Genomic DNA, 20,011 nt, shown 5'->3' with positions numbered 1-20,011 from the left:
TGGCGAGAGGGGCGTGCCTGCTCTATCTCGCTCTCTTTTGGTAGTTTTTGAAAGGCTGTAAAGGAAAACAACCCAACTCTTTAAATACAAGCTGAAAAATAAAGCGTAGCTGTGCCGTCTCCGATGAAGGCAGCAGCGCCCTGCCCTCACCAAAGATGGCGAGTGCCCCTCGGGGGGTGTGGCGGCGGCGGCTCCGCCCGGGTTATATGAGGAGGAGGTGGCGGGGAGGAGCAGAGAGGGAAAGGTGCAGGGTGGCTGCCTGTGCCTGGAGATATGGCTCTGCTCCGTGGGGACTCGCAGGACAAGGTGAGGGTGGCGGCCCGAGCCCGGCTGGGGCGGCAGGGAGGGCACAGCCGAGCTGGCCCCGCGGTGTGAGAGGCAGCTCCCGGCTCCTCTGCCCCCGGCAGCGCTGGGACAGTGACGGGGCTTTGGCTTTTGCTCCGTTCAGGACTTTTAAAAAGAAAATAAATCCCCTTAACCCTCGTGCTGAGGTCTCCTGAGGGCAGGGGGTCAGAGCGGCCGGGGTGGGCGAGGGGAGCAGCCCGGAGGGGAAAGGTGAGCGGGCGGGAGGATGAGAGCCGGGGCGGGAAGGAGGAAGAGGAGGGCAGGGCAGGGCTGTGCGGGCTGCGCTCTGTGCCCGGGCGGAGCAGGTGATACCCGCGGGCCTGGAGCTGCGGAGCCGGGCCTGGCAGGTGATGGATGCAGGAGCAGGACCTGGGCCAGGTGCTGCAGGGGGTTAAACTCGCTGTTCCCCGGGGCCAGCTGCCGTGCTGGGGCTGTGACCGGCCTTCCCGGCTGTGCTCCGCGGTCATTGGGCTGCCGGCTGTCACCTCACCTGCGCTGCTGCCCCTCTGCCTTGGCTGTCACATCAGCAAGGTTTTCCTTTCTCGCTTGGTTTTCCTTTCTCCGGATAAGTGTTGAAGCTGTAAGTGCCAAGGAGCTTCGTGTCTCCCCTTTCAAGCAGCACAGGGGATTTCCTAGTGTTAAGACTCTCAGCTCCTCAGAGGAAATGCAAGTGAAATGCTGAAGCAGGAACTTTGTGAATTAATGTTTATGTAGTGCAGACAGTGACTGGAATTCTCTCTTCTGCTGGACGAGCTGCTTGGGTTAACCTACCTAAACTGCCTGGTTTAATAACTACCCTCAGCACACCTTGAGAAGAAGGCAAGGCAGCCCTGTAAGAGTCAGCAAGTCGCCCATTTGCCTTTCATATTGTCACATCTGCATGTGGTTTTGCATTGTGACTAAGCTTTGCTGGCAGGAAGATGACTTTGCTTTAAGCTGTTAGGTGTGCTGAAAGTCTTTCCAGTCTGTCTTTTCTCCAGCTCTTTGGAGCATGTATATTAACTAACTTGGGGGAGTTAGAAATGCACCAGCCTCTATTGACTTCTGGTTAATTTTCTTTTCTCTGCTTCTTTCCCGTATTAATCTTGTTTTGAAACAACCCTGAGTCAGTAAGACAGACAAGAGTTTGTAGAAGAAGCATTTTCTGGTAGCTTGCTTTGAGCTGTGCTTTCTTTCACAGGCTTTCTTTTCTGCTGCATGTGAAACTCTTTGTATTAAAAAAGTGTCTGCCCTTGGAGAATACTCGAGGGGAAGGTCAAATATCAACTCTCTTGCAACATTTGGTAACTTTTGAGTGTTTATCTGCCTTTCTAACTCAGACAGTAGTATTGGGGGGAGGGGAAAATGTTCTCGTGGTGGGGGCTGGAGTAGCTTTAAACTCTGATGCTCAGTGGACAAGGATTAGCTTGTTTTAGGTTGTAGGGCTGTCTCAGGATTCCAGCAGCACGGGGGAGGATAGAAATGCTCCTATCTTGTCTGTTTCTGTTCGGGCAGAGAAACAGCAACATGGAACTGGTGTGTGACCAGTAGATAAAACTCATGCCTGTAAAGTAAACTTCATTAGGAATTAACTCAAATAGGAGCCACTGTTAAGTATAAACTAAAAACTGACCCTGAGGTGGCAAAGCAGGAGAGGATCAGGATATGTGGGAAGAGGAAGGGAGGGTAGGATAAAGGTGATTGGAAGTGCAGTGGAAAATAAGGTGTAATCTGTCATGGGGGAGGAAAAGGCACTTCAGAATGTGAAGTGAGTGGTGGGACTTCCGAGCTGAGCTTGAGTAAATACCTTGGTATTTCCTAATGTCAGTGCCTCCATGGTGTTTAAGGGCTTCAGTCTGCAGCTGAAATGTTCTGGATCAAAATGCTGAGAGCATGTATTGTAGCACCTCTTCCACAAAGCAATCAGTGAAGACAAAATGTCGTGTCGTGGCCTGGGACTTGCTGTTATCACTCACAAGTGGTGCCTCTGCTGGACAAATTCTGCTGCACATTCTGGAGGGAATGAGACCATACTGGATCTTGTGCTTAGCAAAAAAACCCTGCTCCTGCCTGCTGCTGAGCCTGGAATCAGCAGGGAGGTGAGCTGCTGCAAGGAGCCAGCTCCTGGACAGGGATGGTGCCCTCTCAAGGACACACAGCCTCCACGAAGCAGTTTGGGCTACAGAAGGTGAAGCCAGCATGGTGAGGCTGCCCTGCTCCTGACATCCCTGCCACCAGCTCTGGCCCCACTGTGGGAGGTCAGCAGAGCATTCCTGGGCAATGCTGACCGTGCCTTGGGCTTTGCTGCTGTTGCACCATTCCCATTTGAGCTGGGCCAGGAGTGCTCAGCCCCAGGCTGTGCTCTGCAGGCACACGGGGGATTGCCCTGCATGGCCAAAGCTGTGCTGAGGAGGCTATGGCTTGGGTGGAGGTGTCCTGCTGGTGGAACAGGGTGAGCCAGCACGGCTTTTGCTCAGAATGTGGCATCCTTGGATGTTTATGGAGCCCTTCCCTCTGCCAGGAGCTGTGAGACCTGCAGGTTCATGCACAGAGTGAGGCAGAGATGCCTTTGGCAGGAGAGGGACCCTTTATTGCACAGCCCAAGGCAACAGGTGCTCTGGGCCTTCTGCTTCCTTGGCAAGCACTGCACTTGCTGAGGAATGCCATTTCACTGTGACTACATTGAGCTGTTGTTCCCTCCTTATCGGTGTTTTAAGCAAAATAATTGAACCTTTGCATCACTGGAGTTCTTCAGTTTGAAGTCACACATTTGGGGAAGCATTTTCCATAGCATAAGTAAGCAGTGCTTGAATTTTCGAGGCTGTGTGTAACCAGACCACTTCAGGACTGTTCAGCTCAGTGTCAGGGTGGAGACAGCAAACTGCCACAAGGGCTGCAAAATCCAAGCTTCACACGTGCTCTGTAGTGCTGCATGCTTGCAGTGCACTTTCAAATGTCCTTTTAGAATCCTGATTAAAAGGAAACTTATGCTGCTTGTGCTGAAAATGACTAAAAAGTAGTTCCAGCATCTAATGCTGCTGATAGCTGCTGGCCAGATCCTCTGCTGGCTAATTCCTGGGTGTCAAAACAAGGCCCTCTGGAACTGAGGGCTCTGTATAAACACCAGGATCTTTTAGTGCTCTCTGGAGAGCACCTAAACAGCTTTAATTAGAGTCTGCTCTGTAAAAAGTGATGGGTTTTAGGTAGTGGCAGATGTAATTACTTCTGAAGCCTTGTTTGTGGGCTGTTGCTTGAATGACAGTAAGGGGAGAAGGTTTTTAAAAGGTAGCTGACAATAACAAAAAAACTCTGACTTGTGAGCCCTTGTGGAAGGGCTCCTTGCTCCTTCCAAGAGCCTGGCTGTGTGGAAAACCCCTGGATTCATCTGTCTTTGGGAACAAATACCCATTTCACTGGCAGTCAGAAGTTGTACACAGTTGCTTGCACTGGCAGATTCTTTTGTTAGAATGCAGAAGTGACACCGAGTCATCCGGAGCTGATGCTAAAACTGCAGAGGGTGGAACTGTAAAAGCAGCAGCTCAGGCCTCTCACCAGAACTGAGAGACTTGGGTGGCTGAGGGCATTTCCTCCCTCTGGGTGTCTGCAAGCACATCAGAAATGTCATGTCTGCCAGGCAGAAGTCTGCTAGCTGATGGTCATCACTGCCTTGTATTTAAGTGATCCAACTTTTTTTTTTTTTTTTTCTTAGCATCTCTAACAAATACAAAAAAACCCAAATGTTCTAAAATTCTACCTGGATTGGGCACTGTAATGATCTCTGCTGTTTCCTGGGCTTCTAGATCAGGTGTTTATCATGGTGTCCTAATTAGTACTGTAATATCTATTTATAGTCTTTTGGTTCTGAAATGTTAACCAGTATGATGTCTGTGTTATTGTGAAGGGCTCTGCTTTGTTCTGATTTACCAGCTGGACAGGTAAACTGCACTGAACAGGGAGTTTTGCTTGAATCCTCAAGAAACCCTAGGAATCCTAAAACAAGTCTCTGAGTGCTGAGTTTAGACGTGGGAGGTGTCAGAGAAGCTGTAACAGTTTCTGGAGTCACTGCAAACCAGAAGCTGCTTCTGAGGAAGAGAAATGAAAGTTGAAAGTGAGAGTACTGTGCTGGCTCTGGGTCAGTGTTTCAGTTTGCAGCCCAACCCAGCTGTTTCCATTCTGTGTGTCCTCTGTACCTATTTGGGCATCTGCTACCAGTGAGGAATAATCCCTTCCCAGCTGCTGAGCTTGGATTATATCCCTTGAGGGTGTGGAGTGACAGACTGGTTTCTGGTAACTGGATGGGGAACTTGCAGTTCTCTTGCCCCACTGCTTGGAGTCTGGGGAGGAAGCAGTGATGTCCTAGCAGAGAAATGCCTCTGGGTATGAAGGAGCTGCCAGAGAGTGAAGATGGAGGGGTGACCTGGGAAAGCCTTGAGTTGGATGCCTGGAGATGGATGTTTAATTCCTTTGCACAGCCTTCATGTGCCCATGAGGAGGTTGGTCCCCATTCCTGCTTGTGGGATGGGCGCAGGAGAGATGGTGGCACAAAAGGTCTTGTGTGCAGGGCAGGTGTGGGTCAGGGGTTGGTGTGAGACATCTGCTGTGGGTGCTCCCTGAGTTAGGGCTTTACAGAGCTGTGCTGACAGGAGTGGGGCTTCCTGCTTCCCCCATCCAGGGGACAAATGCTGCTCCAGCACTTTTTGTAGGGAAACAAAGCACTCTCTCCTCCTGAAGTCGGACAGTGTGAATGTTCCCTTTGTAGTCTGAGCCATGATTCTGTAATCCTGAAGGTCTCTGGCCTGGAGTTACGAGCCCACAGTGACCTTCACAGGATTAGAGCAGACTGGGGTCTTACAAACCTTGGTTTCATTTAGCTCCAGATCCCATTTGCAGTTTGTGCAGGGTACCAGGACATGCTTGTGACATGTTAACTGCTTTAATCTGGCCAAGCAGGACCCTCTAATGTTTGTGCTTGTTTGTCTCCTGTGTAGGTAACTAGAGAGCATCTAATCACAGGTTACTTTCTCTACAAGAAAGAAAGCAAGCAAGCTCACAAATTTAGGACTGTCTGATTTGTGTAATCCTTTCCTAAGTTTAGTTGAGAGGAAATGGTTTCCTTTGGCTTATCATACTTTCCAGACTCAGCAGTTCATATTGTTAGCACTGCTGATCCTGTTTGGACAGCAAATACAAGTAAGCAGGATGTAAAACACTGGGGTCTGCATCTTGCTGCTTTGGCTGGGAAATGGAAAACACCAACCAACTTGCCTTTCATCACTGTGCTCCCAGTGAAACCAGGGCCTGACTGGTGGCCTTCTACCTGTCCTTCCTGCAGTGCCTGGGGGGTGAGAGCAGCTTCTGCCCAAGCCTGTGTCAGTGACCTCTGAACCATGCACCTCTGTCTGGCCTGTGCCTTCCTAGCAAGGACCAGAATTCCTGCCTGGATGGGAGCATAATGGTCTGTCCTAAGTGGTGACTGCAGGGAAGTGATTACTTGGAGTCCCTGTAGAGTTTGGAGTGCCACCATGTCCTGTGGGATGTGAACAGGGCCTGGGACTGCAGGGAGCTGTGCCCTGTAAGTGTGCTCACTGCCAAGGCAATGCCCAGGATGGGCTAAAAATCTTCTGTCCTTTCCATCTTCTGGGGAGCTGAATGTGATTGCATGCAAGGCCATTCCATAGCTGTAAGGCTTAGCAAGTTTTATCTATTATTTGTCTCCTTTTAATTCTAGCTAACAGTGAGGATGCAGCAGACAGAAGTGTTTTTAGCATGGCTGGAGGGTGCAGTGGCTGGGGTATCCCTCACTTATTCACAGCACTCTGATCATGGGGAGAGCAGTGGCAGGGCAAATGCTGCCTGTCCTGGCAGCTCTGTGCTCTGCAGGCAGCCAGAGACACTTGTCACATACCAGATCTGGGCTGCAGATGGCCAGCCTGGGGGGAGGCATCTTCCAGAGCCTTTGGGAAGCAAACTTCACCTTACAACAGGCAGCCTATCAATAGTTCTTAGGCAGCTTTGCAGAGGCTTGGGGCAGCATTTAGCCATCTGTGATATGATAGGATTGCTCAGATCCTGGCACCATTTGGGTGCTGGAGCTCAGTGTGCAGTGCAGAAGTGCAGAGGTAGGAGCAGGGTCCTGGCTGGTGTGCTCTGTGCTGCAGGGTGCTGAGATGGCAGGCCTGGTGCAGTTCTCTAGCCTGCTTTTCTGAGAAGGCCTTCAGAATTATCTCCAGAGGGGAACTGCAGCGTTCCTCCAGGCTCTGATAGTCATTCTTCAGCAAACTTCCTGTGTTGTGACCTTGATCTCTGGTGGCTTCTCCCTTATGCAGAAAACAGCAATAATTTGTCAGGCTGCAGCAAGGGAGGGCCTCTTAGAAGACAGTCTTTGTGTGTAAGCTGGAGGATCTTCTACTGAGAAAGCTATTCCACTGCTCTTTGAAAGTTTGAGTAGTCTTGAAATGATGTTCTAGGTCTAGGCTGTTGGAATGAATGAAGAAATAAACCCCCAAAGAAATGCTGGCTCAGTTTATGGCTCTTTGAAACACTGGGAAAGGAATTCTGATCATAAGTGTGTACCTGAAGGCAGGTGTGGAGTGCAGTGTGGCCCTTGTTCACTAAACTTACCTGATACTTGATCAAGGATTATTCTGTGAATTCTCTTGCAGCTGAGGTCTGTATCTGTGGACCTGAATGTTGATCCTTCTCTCCAAATTGACATCCCTGATGCCCTAAGTGAAAAGGACAGAGTGAAGTTCACTGTGCACACTAAGGTAAGGTCATGGGCAAAAAGAGGTTGTGCAAGTAACAGATGTATTTGCAGTACACATAACTGCAAAGATGGGCTTGGCAATGAAGAAAATCTAATTAGATGGAGATTTTCCACTTAAAGGTGGCCTGGGGATGTGTATATATATGCAGAAATTCAGATTTCCTAGGATCTGAACTCTCTAAACAGAGGCAAGTAGCTGATAAAGAATCCTAGCTAGACACCAGAAGGATGGGGGTAGGAAGGGAGCTACTGTGAAATGTCACAAAACAAACTGCATTAATGCTGTTCTACAACAGTACTTTTTTTTTTTCTAACAGTCTCCTTAGTGGTGCTGTTGAATAAGTGCCAGCTCAGCTAAAAGGGAGTGGGCAAGGCTCTTAGTAAGCAGAATAGCTTCCTTTGGAAATGGACAGAACTGTTCCTAAAAGCACTGATTTACAAAACAGTAGGGCTTCTATATATTCTCTTCCAGACTACACTGCCAGCTTTTCAAAGCCCCGAGTTTTCAGTTACAAGGCAGCACGAAGACTTTGTGTGGTTACATGATACACTCACTGAAACTGAGGAGTATGCAGGACTCATTGTAAGTACTTCCTAAAGAATGTGATCCAAAGTGAGAAACTGTAGCAATCTAAAGTGCCTGCTAATAAGGGCATGAAGTGTGTTTTACCAGTGTTACTGGTGTTCTGTGATTTGGGTGTTCCCTATGCTTCCTGTTTCCTTAATTCCTAGAAAACTTGAGTGGTATGGCATTTGTGTTAACTTTGCATATAGCTTGGAGCAGCAAAAGGTGCTGTGAGAGTCCTTGACTCTGTGGTGGTATTAATATCAGCCTGAAGGTGGCACACTGAAATAATCTATTAAATGTGGGCTTTCCTTCCTATCACGATTCTTTAGAAGGCTGGCAATGGGGTGGATTACAGAAGATGTTTCTCTGGGTTGGCTTCCTTCCTGGGGCAAGGATAACACAAACCAGGAATCTAGAATTCCTGGATCATGCACTCTTTACCACACTTTCCTATGACCAGGCAAAAGAGGAGGCTAGAAGTAATCTTGGAAAACTTTATTTGCTAATATCCATGACTAACCAATTCCCTGCCTAGATACCTCCAGCACCTTCAAAGCCTGACTTTGATGGTCCCAGAGAGAAGATGCAGAAGCTGGGGGAAGGAGAGGTGTCTATGACAAAAGAAGAGTTTGCCAAAATGAAGCAAGAGCTGGAAGCGTAAGTAAAACGAGTCTACTGCCAAAAGCTGCATTTAGAGAAGCCTCCTGGGAGAGCAACTAATTTGGTGATAACTGATCTCGAGGGTCTCTGTTTTGAAGGGTGTCTTGAAAATCCTGGAGCTGGGGAGTGGCCCAGCTTTTCCAGCTTTCAAGCTGGAAAACTTCCTAGGTAAAGAGACTGAAAGTAGCTTCGCTATCACAAGCTGGCTGTTTCAGAAGTCTGCAATTGAATATTTTCATGGGCTAAAGTTAAAGCAATTCTTTGTGTACTGAAGAGGGTAGTACAAAGAGGATCTCAGTCTGTTGTTTCCTTGCAGTGAATACCTCGCTGTCTTCAAGAAGACTGTCTCATCACATGAGATCTTCCTGCAGAGGATTGCTTCTCATCCTGTGCTCAGCAAGGACCGCAATTTCCATGTTTTCCTGGAGTATGACCAGGACGTGAGGCTTTTTTTCCTTGTTTCCCTTTCCAAGTGAGGCAAACTTTAGGAGTGCTGTTGTTTTTGCTGGGCACAGTCAGAATGGTCTGTGGATCTATGTGCAGCATCAGCAAGCAGATATTGCAAGTATTTCTGTGAGATGGCTGAAGGGTGAAAGCCTGACCTTTACGCCTTTCTCTGTTGTAAATCCCACCATATTTCTAAATCCTTGTCAAGCTGGTTAGGGAGCCACCTTTGCATGTCTTTACCTTGGAAACATGTATGGCTCAGGTGTACCTGTGCTGTGTTGCATGGTCCTAAAGTGGAGGAATGGAGGTGTATTAAAGTCACTCCCGCATATGTTTCATCACACCTAATTATGAGTGATAGATGCTGAGCCAAGATATGCAAGAAGAAACAGAGCTGTTTATGGGAATTGGAAAAATCCCTTGAACTACTTGTAGCCAAGCCACCTGTTACATGTTACATTTTTATATGGGTATTCTGGCTTGGAAATCAACCTGCTCTGACATATGCTAAGTGTAAAGGATGTTACTAACATTGCAAGTATCAAAACAAAACTTGTTTTCTCTCCCTGGGTATAACTTTAAAGCTGCTTTGGCCTCTCTATTACAGCTGAGTGTGCGGAGGAAAAACACTAAAGAGATGTTTGGTGGCTTTTTAAAAAGTGTAGTAAAGAGTGCTGATGAGGTCCTCTTCTCTGGAGTCAAGGTAAGGTTGTTGCTTTGTGTCTTACCCTAATCTTGATTGTTTCTTGCTTCCTGCTCCAGGGAAGTTACTGCTGTCTGCTTCAGGCTTGCTGTGCATGAGGCTCAGCTACTGACATACCTGCCTTGTTACTGCTCTCCCAGTTGAGAGGAGTAGCCTGTATTAATTCTGATTTCTATAGAAATCAGACATTGTGGCTTTAGGCTGTTCAATTTCAGTGTATAATTCAAGTTTCTGGATGCAGAAGACCTGCCTTAATACCTGATACTGGAGAGGAAGGAATTATACCTTCAGGAAGTATCCTTGTGGCTTTTGTCTACTTTGGAGCTGTGAACAGACATAATTTGTAGGTTTCTGGTTATACTAGACAAAATCAAATACCAAAGACTCCTGTAACTGGTCTTGCTCCAGCTTTTGTGTTGTGTTGCCATAGCAGCACTTCCCAAAAAGCTTCTTGTCCTATGTGCACTGTCATGAAACATTACAATATGTATCATGTTTGGTGTGGATGAGAAACAAGCTTGTAAACTGCTTAGTCCTTAGCTACAGTGTTGCAGCAGGCCCAGGAAATAAAATTCCAGCAGTTGGGAGTCCTGAGGGCTGTCCCATAACTTACTGGCTATTTCAGACAGCCTGCATCAGTATTTGAGTGCCAACTTCATCTTCACTGCACAGTGAGGAAGAAGTTTGCCAGGTGGTTTGGAATGTCAAACCTTTGGCTCAGATCTTGTCTTGAACAGTTTTTCCTTAGGGATTGATGGGCTCAAGCTCAGGCCCAGGCTGTGGTTGTTTCTTTGGCCCTTCCTAAAAAAGGGAAGAGCTTGTATTCTGCAGTTACGGACTTAACAGGTCATATTCTTTTTCAGGAAGTAGAAGATTTTTTTGAGCAAGAGAAGACTTTTCTTGTGAACTACTACAACAGAATCAAGGATGCGTGTGCAAAAGCAGATAAGATGACAAGATCTCATAAAAGTGAATCTTTTCAAAGCCCCTTTCCAAGGGATCATCCAGTTTTGATGATTTCAGCCTGAAAACCTTGTCTTGTTCTTGCAGATGTTGCAGATGACTATATTTATACTTCAGCTTGTTTGAACAGCCTGGCATTAGAAGAGCCTACAGTTATCAAAAAGTAAGCAATTCCAACTGTTCATAAACATATCCTGAGTCTGGGAAAACCAAATTTCTTCTGTAAAATCCAGAGGATTGGGTCATAGGTGGTTTGAGGTTCTTGAATTGCATGCAAGTGGCGTTAAAATCTTCTTTCTTCTGGCACCCTTGCTCTGGCAAACCTAATGTCATCAATTGCACCTAACTCTGAGCTAGTTGATAACTTGCCAGTTGTGGCCTAGAGGTTACTTGTGCTGGTCATCAAATCCTTCTAAACAGAAATCTCCATGATTCTCTTCAGGTCACAAACTGCTGGAGACCCTGAAGAAAGGGTTTGTGTGTGGGTTCTAATGTGTTGTAAATATAACTGCACTAGGTCAGCTTGCACTAGATCTGTACTATCTTCTGGACCTTTGCACTTCCAGAATAGTAGGGGATTTTTTAAGGGGAACTCAGTTGCCTTTTTTGAGGTGACTTCTTCCACCTTTGACTTTGCTATCAATTTACCAAGACCTTGTTAAAACAGAGTGTAAAGCTGAATCAACAAGTCAGCTCATCCCTCTTGGATAGCAGCAGGGAAATTCTCCACAAGACTTTTATGCTCTGGAGAGGAGCATTGTTACAGTAAATGGTGTTGAGCTGCTCAGCTGTACTGTTCTGGTAGGCTGGAATCCAGCACATTGAACCTTTTCTCAAGGTCTTTGCCTAAATGAGTTTTTTCCAAGCCCTTGTTTGGATCTGTATACAGGAGTAAACTCCAGCCTTCAGCTTTCTGGTTTCCTGCCAATTGATCCTGGCATTTATCAGACTAAGAAGTATCTCAGACTTATTTATGCTTTTTTTATTCCCTCACTAGGTACTTGTTGAAAGTTGCAGAGCTCTTTGAGAAACTCAGGGTAAGAAGCTTTGCTGGGGGCAGGTGTGGGGGAGAAGAATCTCTGACTCTGTTACACACCAACTAAACTGACTTTTTTTTTTTCCCTCTTTCTGCAGAAGGTAGAGAGTAGAGTTTCATCTGATGAAGACTTAAAGCTCTCTGAACTGTTGAGATACTACATGCTCAATATAGAAGCTGCTAAGGTGAGAAGAGTTTTCTTTTTGAAGCTTAGTTTTGTTATGGGCAACACAACTCGCTCGTGGTATTCTTTGTGCTTTAAGAAGACAGGAAAGTGGAGCCTTGTTTTACCTAAGAAACCTGAGACTCTTAAACCACAGCAGAATATAGAAGCTATATATTAGCTAGCTGGAGCTCAGCCACTTACAGAAGACTTGGACCAATTTTTCTTTGGCATGTAAAGTGGAAGAACTCTTTAAATTTCTGTAAGTTAGAGCAAACTGAATTTAAGTCTGCAGCAGTTTCTTTCCTGTTCCCTGCCTGAGTAGTCATGGACTTGCCAATAAAATCAATGATGACTAATTAGTAGTTGGGACTGATTTCAGGACTTTTTGAGTGCCTTAGCACAAATAAGTGGTAACTTGTGAAGGCTCTTGGAGTCTGGGCTTCTAAGAGGGCTTTGGTAGATTGATGTGACTGCAAAAGCCTCGCTGGCAACACTTTTTCTAATAAAAACTTGACTTGACAGGGGATGACCATGCTGCAAAAAGGTATCTAGGTACAACTACTGAGCCACTTCAGCTAGTGTCATACCTGTAATGTCAGGTACCCCAGAACACCCACTACAGCCCCCCTCAGTGGGGTGTACTGTTATTTAGACATCACAGCTGTACTCCTGCTGCATTAGGAAGGGATTGGCTCACAGACCTATATACTTACCCTGTCTAGGTTAGTGCAGTGCTTCAGTCAAGCTGTCAGATCTCCAAATTAAATGGCTGCTGGAAGTAGACTGAGGGAATTCAGAAAGTGCTTTTTGCTCTTAGTGGAGACATCTATCTTACAGGAGGAGAAACTACTTTAAGGGAAGAAATTATGCCCATAGTAGCCCTTAGACTTCCTTCACTAAGGCTTAACTGGCTGTCCTGAAAGTGTAGTGCTGCACTGTGAAAGGATGCCAAGAGCAGGCTGTAATAACTTGTTTGAAAAAGCAGAATCTGGTGCTGAAAGAAGTGAAACCTCCTGCTGCTAAGGTGGCTGTAACCTCAGTTTGGGAAGTAGTCCTGTAAGGCTCTGGTGTGCTTTTTCTGTCTCTTCAGGATCTGCTGTACAGGCGAACCCGGGCTCTTGTTGACTATGAGAACTCGAACAAAGCTCTAGACAAAGCCAGACTAAAGAGCAAGGACGTCAGGCTGGCTGAGGCACATCAACAGGATTGCTGTCAGAAGTTTGAAAAGATTTCAGAATCTGCTAAACAAGGTAAAACAGGCTTTGCTGAACTTATGCTTAAAGGAGAGCTTAAAGCAGTCGAGGTCTCCATCTGACCTTCAGCTACTGAAGGCTCCTGAGCAAACAGTCTGAACATGCCAAGGACAATAGAGATAGATACTGTAAAACTAATGCAGCTAAACATTTTTAAAAGCAGTTTTCTGTAGCAGAGCAGTGTCAATACTACACCAACCTTATTTATAAGCCCCTAGTATTTGTTTTTGGACTGAACTCAGCCTCCATGTGAATGTAACTACTAGAGGGTAACTAATTATCTCAGTCAAAGCTGTGCAAACAGGCTTTTGCTCCCTCCCAATACAGCTGAGTGCCTTACACAGAGTTTCAAACACTGGCTCTCAGTAGATGTGTATATGTGTGTATATTTATATATATATATTTATAATACGCTTTCATAGTATGCATGCTGCACCTTTAGTGTATCTGGCTTTTAAATGATCGAGGTTCTCACAGAGCTTGTGTGGCTTATTTCTGCTTTGTTCCAGCTCTCTTCCTACAAAGCTTTTCTGTCTTAAGCTGTCTGTGTATCATGTGATGACTGCATCTCTGTCTAAAAACAGCATGACTAACTCTTGAACCTTTTTTTGATCAAATACTGTAATCTGAGCTGCACAACAGAACTCCTGAAACATGAGGGGCATTGCTTGTCACACTTTGTCTATCTCTTACCTTTGTTTATTTCCTCCTCTACAGAACTGATGAGCTTCAAACAGAAGAGAATAGCAGCATTCCGTAAAAACTTAATTGAAATGGCAGAACTGGAAATAAAACATGCAAAGGTGTGTTCTCTTTGGAATTTAACAGACATGGGTTGAGAGAAATGAGTAGTGTGTAACTGGGAGGGTTTGCTGGGTCATCTGACTTCCCATCAGGCAGCCTCAGCCAAGCTTTGCTGGGCAGGCTTGAAGGGTCTGTTAACTTAATGTAGAGAACAAAGCAGTAACTGTGCATCCTCAGCTTCCTTTGGAGAAGGAAAGTCTAATGTCCCACTCCCTGAGAGTACTGGACTTTAGCACAGGCAGCTGCTTCAGTGCTGAGCTGGAATGTGACACAAAGCCTTGATGACACTGCTCAGTTTGGCCCACTTTAAAGGCTTCCTGTTGACTCTTGCCCCTCTCCTTAGCACAAACTGATTAATGGTTGCAGGCCTGCAGGAGGAGGCAGACTGCAGAATGTGTGATCTGGTTTTGGTTCTTTACTGTTTGAGTGCTTGTCTTTGCACAAAATCCTGTGTCAGACCCACTATTTGGGAAGCTACTTCATTGTGAAAGGCAGGATTGGAATTATCAGTCATCCCCATCTGAAACTAATTCTCTTCCTTTGCAGAACAATGTGTCTCTCCTGCAGAGCTGTATTGACTTGTTCAAGAACTGAGGAGTCCTACTCTGAAAATGTGACAAAAGCATCAATTGCACTCAATAGCCAGGGGCAACTTATTGGCTTGACTTCATTAGCTTAAAATAATAATAATGTCACTGAGATTGTTTCACTAATACTTAGGTATGTTGATAGTGATACATTGACTTTATTGGTATAAATGGGAGCTGAATTGTGTATGAATTGTCTGGATGTAGCTAACATCCTGTTGGCCGATAACTCAAAATGAGTCAAATGTAAGAAATTAATTTGCTGTTGACTGACTTCATCCAGCAGAAAAAGTTTACTGAGAACTCCTTTTTTGCAGGATCATAATGTCTCTTCATGGCCCTGATGTATTTAAAACTTGCCAAGTGAGAGTGACTTAAGGGTAATAATTTTATAAAGTGAATATCTTAGCATTCCACTTCCCAGACAGATTTCTACTACAATATATTTTGAATTTCTATAACTACATTCACTATTTGTACACTTGGGGAACACAGCAAATAAAGATGTCTGACACAACAAGCTGTTGTATGGCAAGAATTTGTGTGGGATGTAAAGTGACAAAGAGGCTTCAGACACAGAACTATCACGAATTACTCATCACCTGGAGCTCTTCAGAGCACTGGAGAGAAATATTTGACTCAAGAGGATTGTTCTTGGAATGGGTGTTGAAATGAAATGTGTGTGGACTTCAAGTGACATTGCTGTTTGAGTGACTGGCTGCAACTTTTACTTTCCCTGTGCTGCACGTACAGCATTGCAAAGTAATTTTATACCTCCTACTAGCAGCAAGAGGCTGTTTAAATCTTCAGGGCTTCTGGAAGGTATAAAGCTCTTGAAAGAGCTGGGCTCACAGTGCCACAGTTGAGGTGGCTCAGCCCACAAGACCCAGGGCCATCACTGGACAGTTTGTTATCAGTTGGCATCCGTGGATATAGGTCAGTGAGTCAGACCCTCCTAAAGGCAACTTTTGGGTGAGATGAGTGTCTCAGCCTTGCTGAATTTCATGTGACTAAACTCCTAATCATGCTCAAAGTGGGCTCTGTGGCTGTGCTCTGGGCAGAATGCCTGAAGCAGCTCCAAGCAGAGAAGCTCTGAGAATGGGCAGCTCTGTGGCAGTTTCTAAGGGTTTATTTTCCTGGGCCCTACTGCTTTTTCTTCTTGATACTCCATGAAAACTGAGCAGCTTGTGCCAGCCACACCATCCTGCAGCAGAGTAGCTGAAGAATGTGTGAGCTTCTTTTTCTTCTGTTTGGCAGGAATAGTTTCAACCTGGGGTTGTTTGCTATAAGCACATTGTGCATATATGGCCTCTATGTGGCTGCTAGGTGACAGTGATGCTTCCTATGATAAGCTCCTAGCACTTGCCCTGGGGCAATTAGTGGTCCCAAACTGGATGGCTCATGCTGGCAAAGTTTTGATTTTTCCTACAAAAAGCCTACTGTTTGTCCTAAACTAGTTCAACCTGGCTCAAAGACTTCTCCAGAGAAAGGGTGCAGTTGTTTTTGCCATGGTAAACAACACTTTATGTCCCAACCCCAGACGTAGCCCAGGCTATGGTGGGTTTCATGCAGTGTTGGAAGCAAAGTGAGAGACCCTTTTTCTATTTCAAATGCCCTTTTGGAGCTTTTCCACAAGATGTTTCTTCTTGTGTTGGCACTCTAAATTCTTGACATACCTTAATCCAAGTCAAGATATTAATGTGAACAGATTAAAAGTATGTTAAACACTTCAAATGGCTGTAATTATGGCTTTGTACTGATGTTGCAGCTACTGTAGTTGCAGTTAATTTACAATAACTGCAAGAAAGCTGTACAGCAGTCTCTGCCACTGCTGCTCTGGATGAAGCTGCTGCGTGTCAGCTGCTGCCAGCAGAGTGCATTGCAGTGACTTGGAAAACAAACCCCAGTACAGCTCACACCTCTGCAGGCCAGTGGGTGGCAGGCTGCAACAGCCACTGCTTACCTGCTCCCGCCTTTCCCCTCAGGCTGAGTCGAGATGAAGTCCTAAAAAGGCTCCTGCATCCCCTAGTTTCTTATCATACATAAGAGAAATTAGCTGTGTATGTAGGCAGCCTGCTCATAAGGAAGGACAGAAATATTCCTTTAAGGCATGCAATATCAGTGGACCTGCCTTTTCTTATAGCAGAGCCTTGAAGAAAGCCTTAGCAGAATGAAGATCAGCTTGGGCAAATCAGTGTGATAAAGCAGGTTATCATCAATATGAAAATAAGTTTTTAGAAATGTTGCTGAGACTTAATTTAAAAGGCTGGTTGGGGTGGATGAGAGCAGAGTCTCATAGATGTCCCAAACAAGGATTAACTAATGTATATTTACTGATCTCATCTGTAAAGCAGGTTAACTTTAACTCTGCAAGCTTGTTCTTCTAGTTTATGAGGTTTATGTTCCTCTAGTTTATGAGTTAAAAATTGGCTTTTGACAACAGGCACAGGCCTTATCACTGTGATGGTAACTGCTGTGAAAAGCCACATGCTGCAGATGTCTTCACCACCTATGTGAATGAGGGCCGAGGAAAATCTGTTTGGTCACATTTACTAAGGTGTGTTAAAGATTTAACAGGAGAAAAACTGCAGATGGGAGCCAAGCTGGTCCCATAGGAGGGGCTCAAAAACATGTCCTCTTGCACAAAGATGTGATTCCAGGTGCTGCAAAAAAAAAAAAAGGGTTTGTAGCCAGAGAAAGGGAATGATTAAGGATCAAATGTACTTCAGGAAGGAACTGGTTTGCCCTGACGTGTGCAAGTAGTCATGATTCTAGGAAGGCACATCACTGATGGTGAGGCTGGTAAAAAAACCAGAACATTTTGTGTGCTTTTGGGAAGCCCACGGAAGAGCCGTGGGCATGTACTCTGTGCTATTTATCCCAATTTATTCTGATTTTCTCCATTCCATCCTCTTTCTTCTGGATTGCACACTCTGTAGAGGAGCTCTGACCCGAGGCCCTTGTGCTACACTTCTGATAGCAAATGTGAATTTCTCCGAACATGGGGACTGGGGAAGGTTTTCTGAGCAAAGTTTGTGACTTGCTGTCTCTTTCAGCACCCTGGGAGAAGCTGCTTGTTTGTGCTGTGAAGCAGAGAACTCTGCAGAGTTCCTGCTCTTAGATGGAGTTTTCAGTTCTTCCCTTCTCTCCCAGCACTTGCTGCTGTGGTTGAGAGCACAGTCAAGAGTGATTTCAGTCTGTCCTCCCAACACCTGCGTCACTGCTTGCTGAGAGTGGGATATCTAAAATGGGTTTGAAGTTTTGGTCCATTGATGGATCACTGCTCACCAGTGAATGAGTGCAGCCACTGGTGATCCACGTAATCCCTCAGATTGTTGGCTGCCTGCAGCTCTCTGTTTACCAAAAGTTCTGTTTCATCTGCTATCAAAATTCTGCCCCATGGCTGAGCTCTGGTGTGGGCTCAGCTTTGCTTTTTGTTTACTTTTAATATTACAAAGCCAATGAGAAGGACCAGCTGAGATCAGAGTCCAGCTCAGCTGGGTTGTCATGCTTGCATGCTAAAAATAATCCCTGCTAGGAGTGCTTCATGACTTAGAGCAGCAGGAACAGTGCCTGTTTTACAGGACAGGGAATTCAGGTGGTATGTGGAAAAGGGGACTTGCCTGTGGTTCCATGGGGAGGTTTTGTCAGATCCAGGAAATTAACTTGCTTCTGAAATTCCACTCCTGGGCTCCTGCTGTCTTGATCAGCTGCTCTTGGAAGCAGTCAAATGCGTGCTGGTGGCTTTGAGTTTGGCTGTCCCTTGGCTGTGGTTTGCTGCTCTTCTGTGCAGATGTGGAGCTGCCAATGTCACTGTTCTGCCTCCACTCCAATGCAGTGAAGCATTTCAGTCAGTTTGAGTGACTTTTAGTGCTCTCTTCTGCGGGTCTGTTTTACTTGGCAGTAGAATTGCAAGGTCACTTTCTGCAAGAGAGGCTGCTGGGGTCCAGGGCAGGTAGAAATGTGTAGTGAGAGCTCCTGTGCTGGTACTTTGGCTTCTTGTCAGGACTCAAAGCTAGAGAACAGTGGACTGTGTGCACTCACTGCTTGCAGCACCTTAACCTCTCTAGCTAAGACTGTAGAACTTTTCCCTATCAATTCAGGGATTCTCATTCCATTTTTGTTCCTTATGTTTAATGTTGCTTTGCTATTAGTTAAAAACTTTCCTGTTTTGTTTGAGGAAAAGGCCCCTGAGAGTCTGACTCACTGACATAAAACAGGAGTGAAAAAGAACTTTAGGGTTCCTGTTTAATGCTAGTCTACTGCCTGCTTTGAAAACAATGTCCTGCTTTATTATGTCTGGTTTAGTTAGGATCAAGTTTGTTCTGCTCCCTTGCCAAGGGATTTTAAAAGAAAAAAGTAGAAAGAAGAGAAATGACTATGAAACAGGAGAGGGAGTTTAGATTGCACCTGTGACTCAGCCCAAAAATGTATCTCAGGTTTAGTACATTTTAGTCAGGAGCTTCCAGCTCTTTCTTGAACTGCTCCTCCTTGAAGGCCTTGCTGAACAAAACTTCTTTAAATGTAAGTGGTTAATGAGAGATGTTCTAGTACAGTAAAGCCTGAGACAGCAATGGATGTAGTTCCATCATGAGCTCACTGTCACTGCAAGGGGATGGCCTCACTTCCCCTCCTATTTTGTTCTTATTGTGTGCCTTGGGCTGGTCCTGATGTTCGTGTGGCCTCAGGCCAAGCTGATGTAACTTGCTAAAATGGTGTGAGATGGGCCAAAACAAAACAAAGGCCTCTTGCCAAGTCACTGCACTGAATCTGTGTCCCTGGAGCTGAGAAGCACGCAGACCTAAGCAAGGGCAGCTCAGAGGGGGTGGAGAAGGACACCTTGCTGGGAGGCTCAGTTTGGCTCAGCTCTGTTTTGGAACTGTTGGACCAGCACTGGTCCAGTGAGTGCTTCCCTTCCAGGAAAGAGAGGCACGATTACTTCTAAACCTGTCACAGGAAGAACTGGGCCATCAAAGTCCAGGGCTGTTTTCATGACAGGGACTGTCTTCACACTGAGAGCTGTGTCTTGCTGGAAAAAGCAAAAACCCTGTCCTTTGGAAGGTGCACAGACAGCTCTTGCTGGGAGGTGCTGGTAGTTGGTGACTTCAGAAAGCCTTGTGTCACCAGTGCTTGAAAAACTCCTTCTCCATGGGCAATGCAGCACTGGAGATTTGCCCCCACTGGCAGCACTTTTAAGGAGGGTAGAAGAATGGACTGGAACCATGGGTGTGGAAAACATCATCAAGTTAAATCCAGGAGCTAACAGGCAGTGGCACTTTAAAAATTTTCATTCTGCTCTGGAGATTATTGGCACAGCCTCCTTCAGTAAATGCAAAGTGGTTGCCATGGAGGACAGGAAATCCCTCGTCTGCACAGAAAAAGAAAACATTGGAAACTGTCCTACTGTAAAGCACAGCTGCCTCTGTGCTGGGAGAGGGGTGCTTGCTTCTACGAAGTGTTTTCCAAAGGTCTCTGTTTTTGTCTGCAAACCTTTGCACATATTTGCTCTGTTTCTTAGTGGGCTGCTTGTGCGTTTAAGAAGAGCTGGACAAAGGAAGTGGGAGCAGCTGGTTAGGACTAGTTTTAAGTGCCCTGATTAATGTGAGGAGCAGGAGGGATTTTCACTTGGAAGTTAGATACTTAGCAAACTTTCAGTGTATGCCTCTCCATTTAACTCTGCAGCTCCTCTCACTGCTGTTTCCCTCTGCCTTCCCTGTGTGCCTTTTCTTGCCTC

The 20,011-nt window shown here is 45.8% G+C and overlaps 1 protein-coding gene across 1 annotated transcript; it reads left to right on the top strand.

Moving 5' to 3' along the window:
• Positions 1 to 227: 227 nt before the first annotated feature.
• SNX5 (sorting nexin 5) lies at positions 228 to 14,797 on the top strand. Its single transcript, XM_058020172.1, has 13 exons — positions 228 to 306; positions 6,987 to 7,091; positions 7,563 to 7,673; positions 8,194 to 8,315; positions 8,635 to 8,758; positions 9,373 to 9,468; positions 10,332 to 10,437; positions 10,519 to 10,594; positions 11,429 to 11,468; positions 11,566 to 11,652; positions 12,724 to 12,883; positions 13,604 to 13,689; positions 14,237 to 14,797. The coding sequence occupies exons 1-13, from the start codon at positions 274 to 276 to the stop codon at positions 14,282 to 14,284; spliced, it is 1,194 nt and encodes a 397-aa protein (XP_057876155.1). The 5' UTR covers positions 228 to 273; the 3' UTR covers positions 14,285 to 14,797.
• Positions 14,798 to 20,011: the final 5,214 nt, after the last annotated feature.

Source organism: Melospiza georgiana, chromosome 3 (genome assembly GCF_028018845.1).
Source record: "Melospiza georgiana isolate bMelGeo1 chromosome 3, bMelGeo1.pri, whole genome shotgun sequence".
Classification (NCBI taxonomy): Eukaryota; Metazoa; Chordata; class Aves; order Passeriformes; family Passerellidae; genus Melospiza; species Melospiza georgiana.
This window is presented reverse-complemented; position numbering and strand designations above follow the sequence as displayed.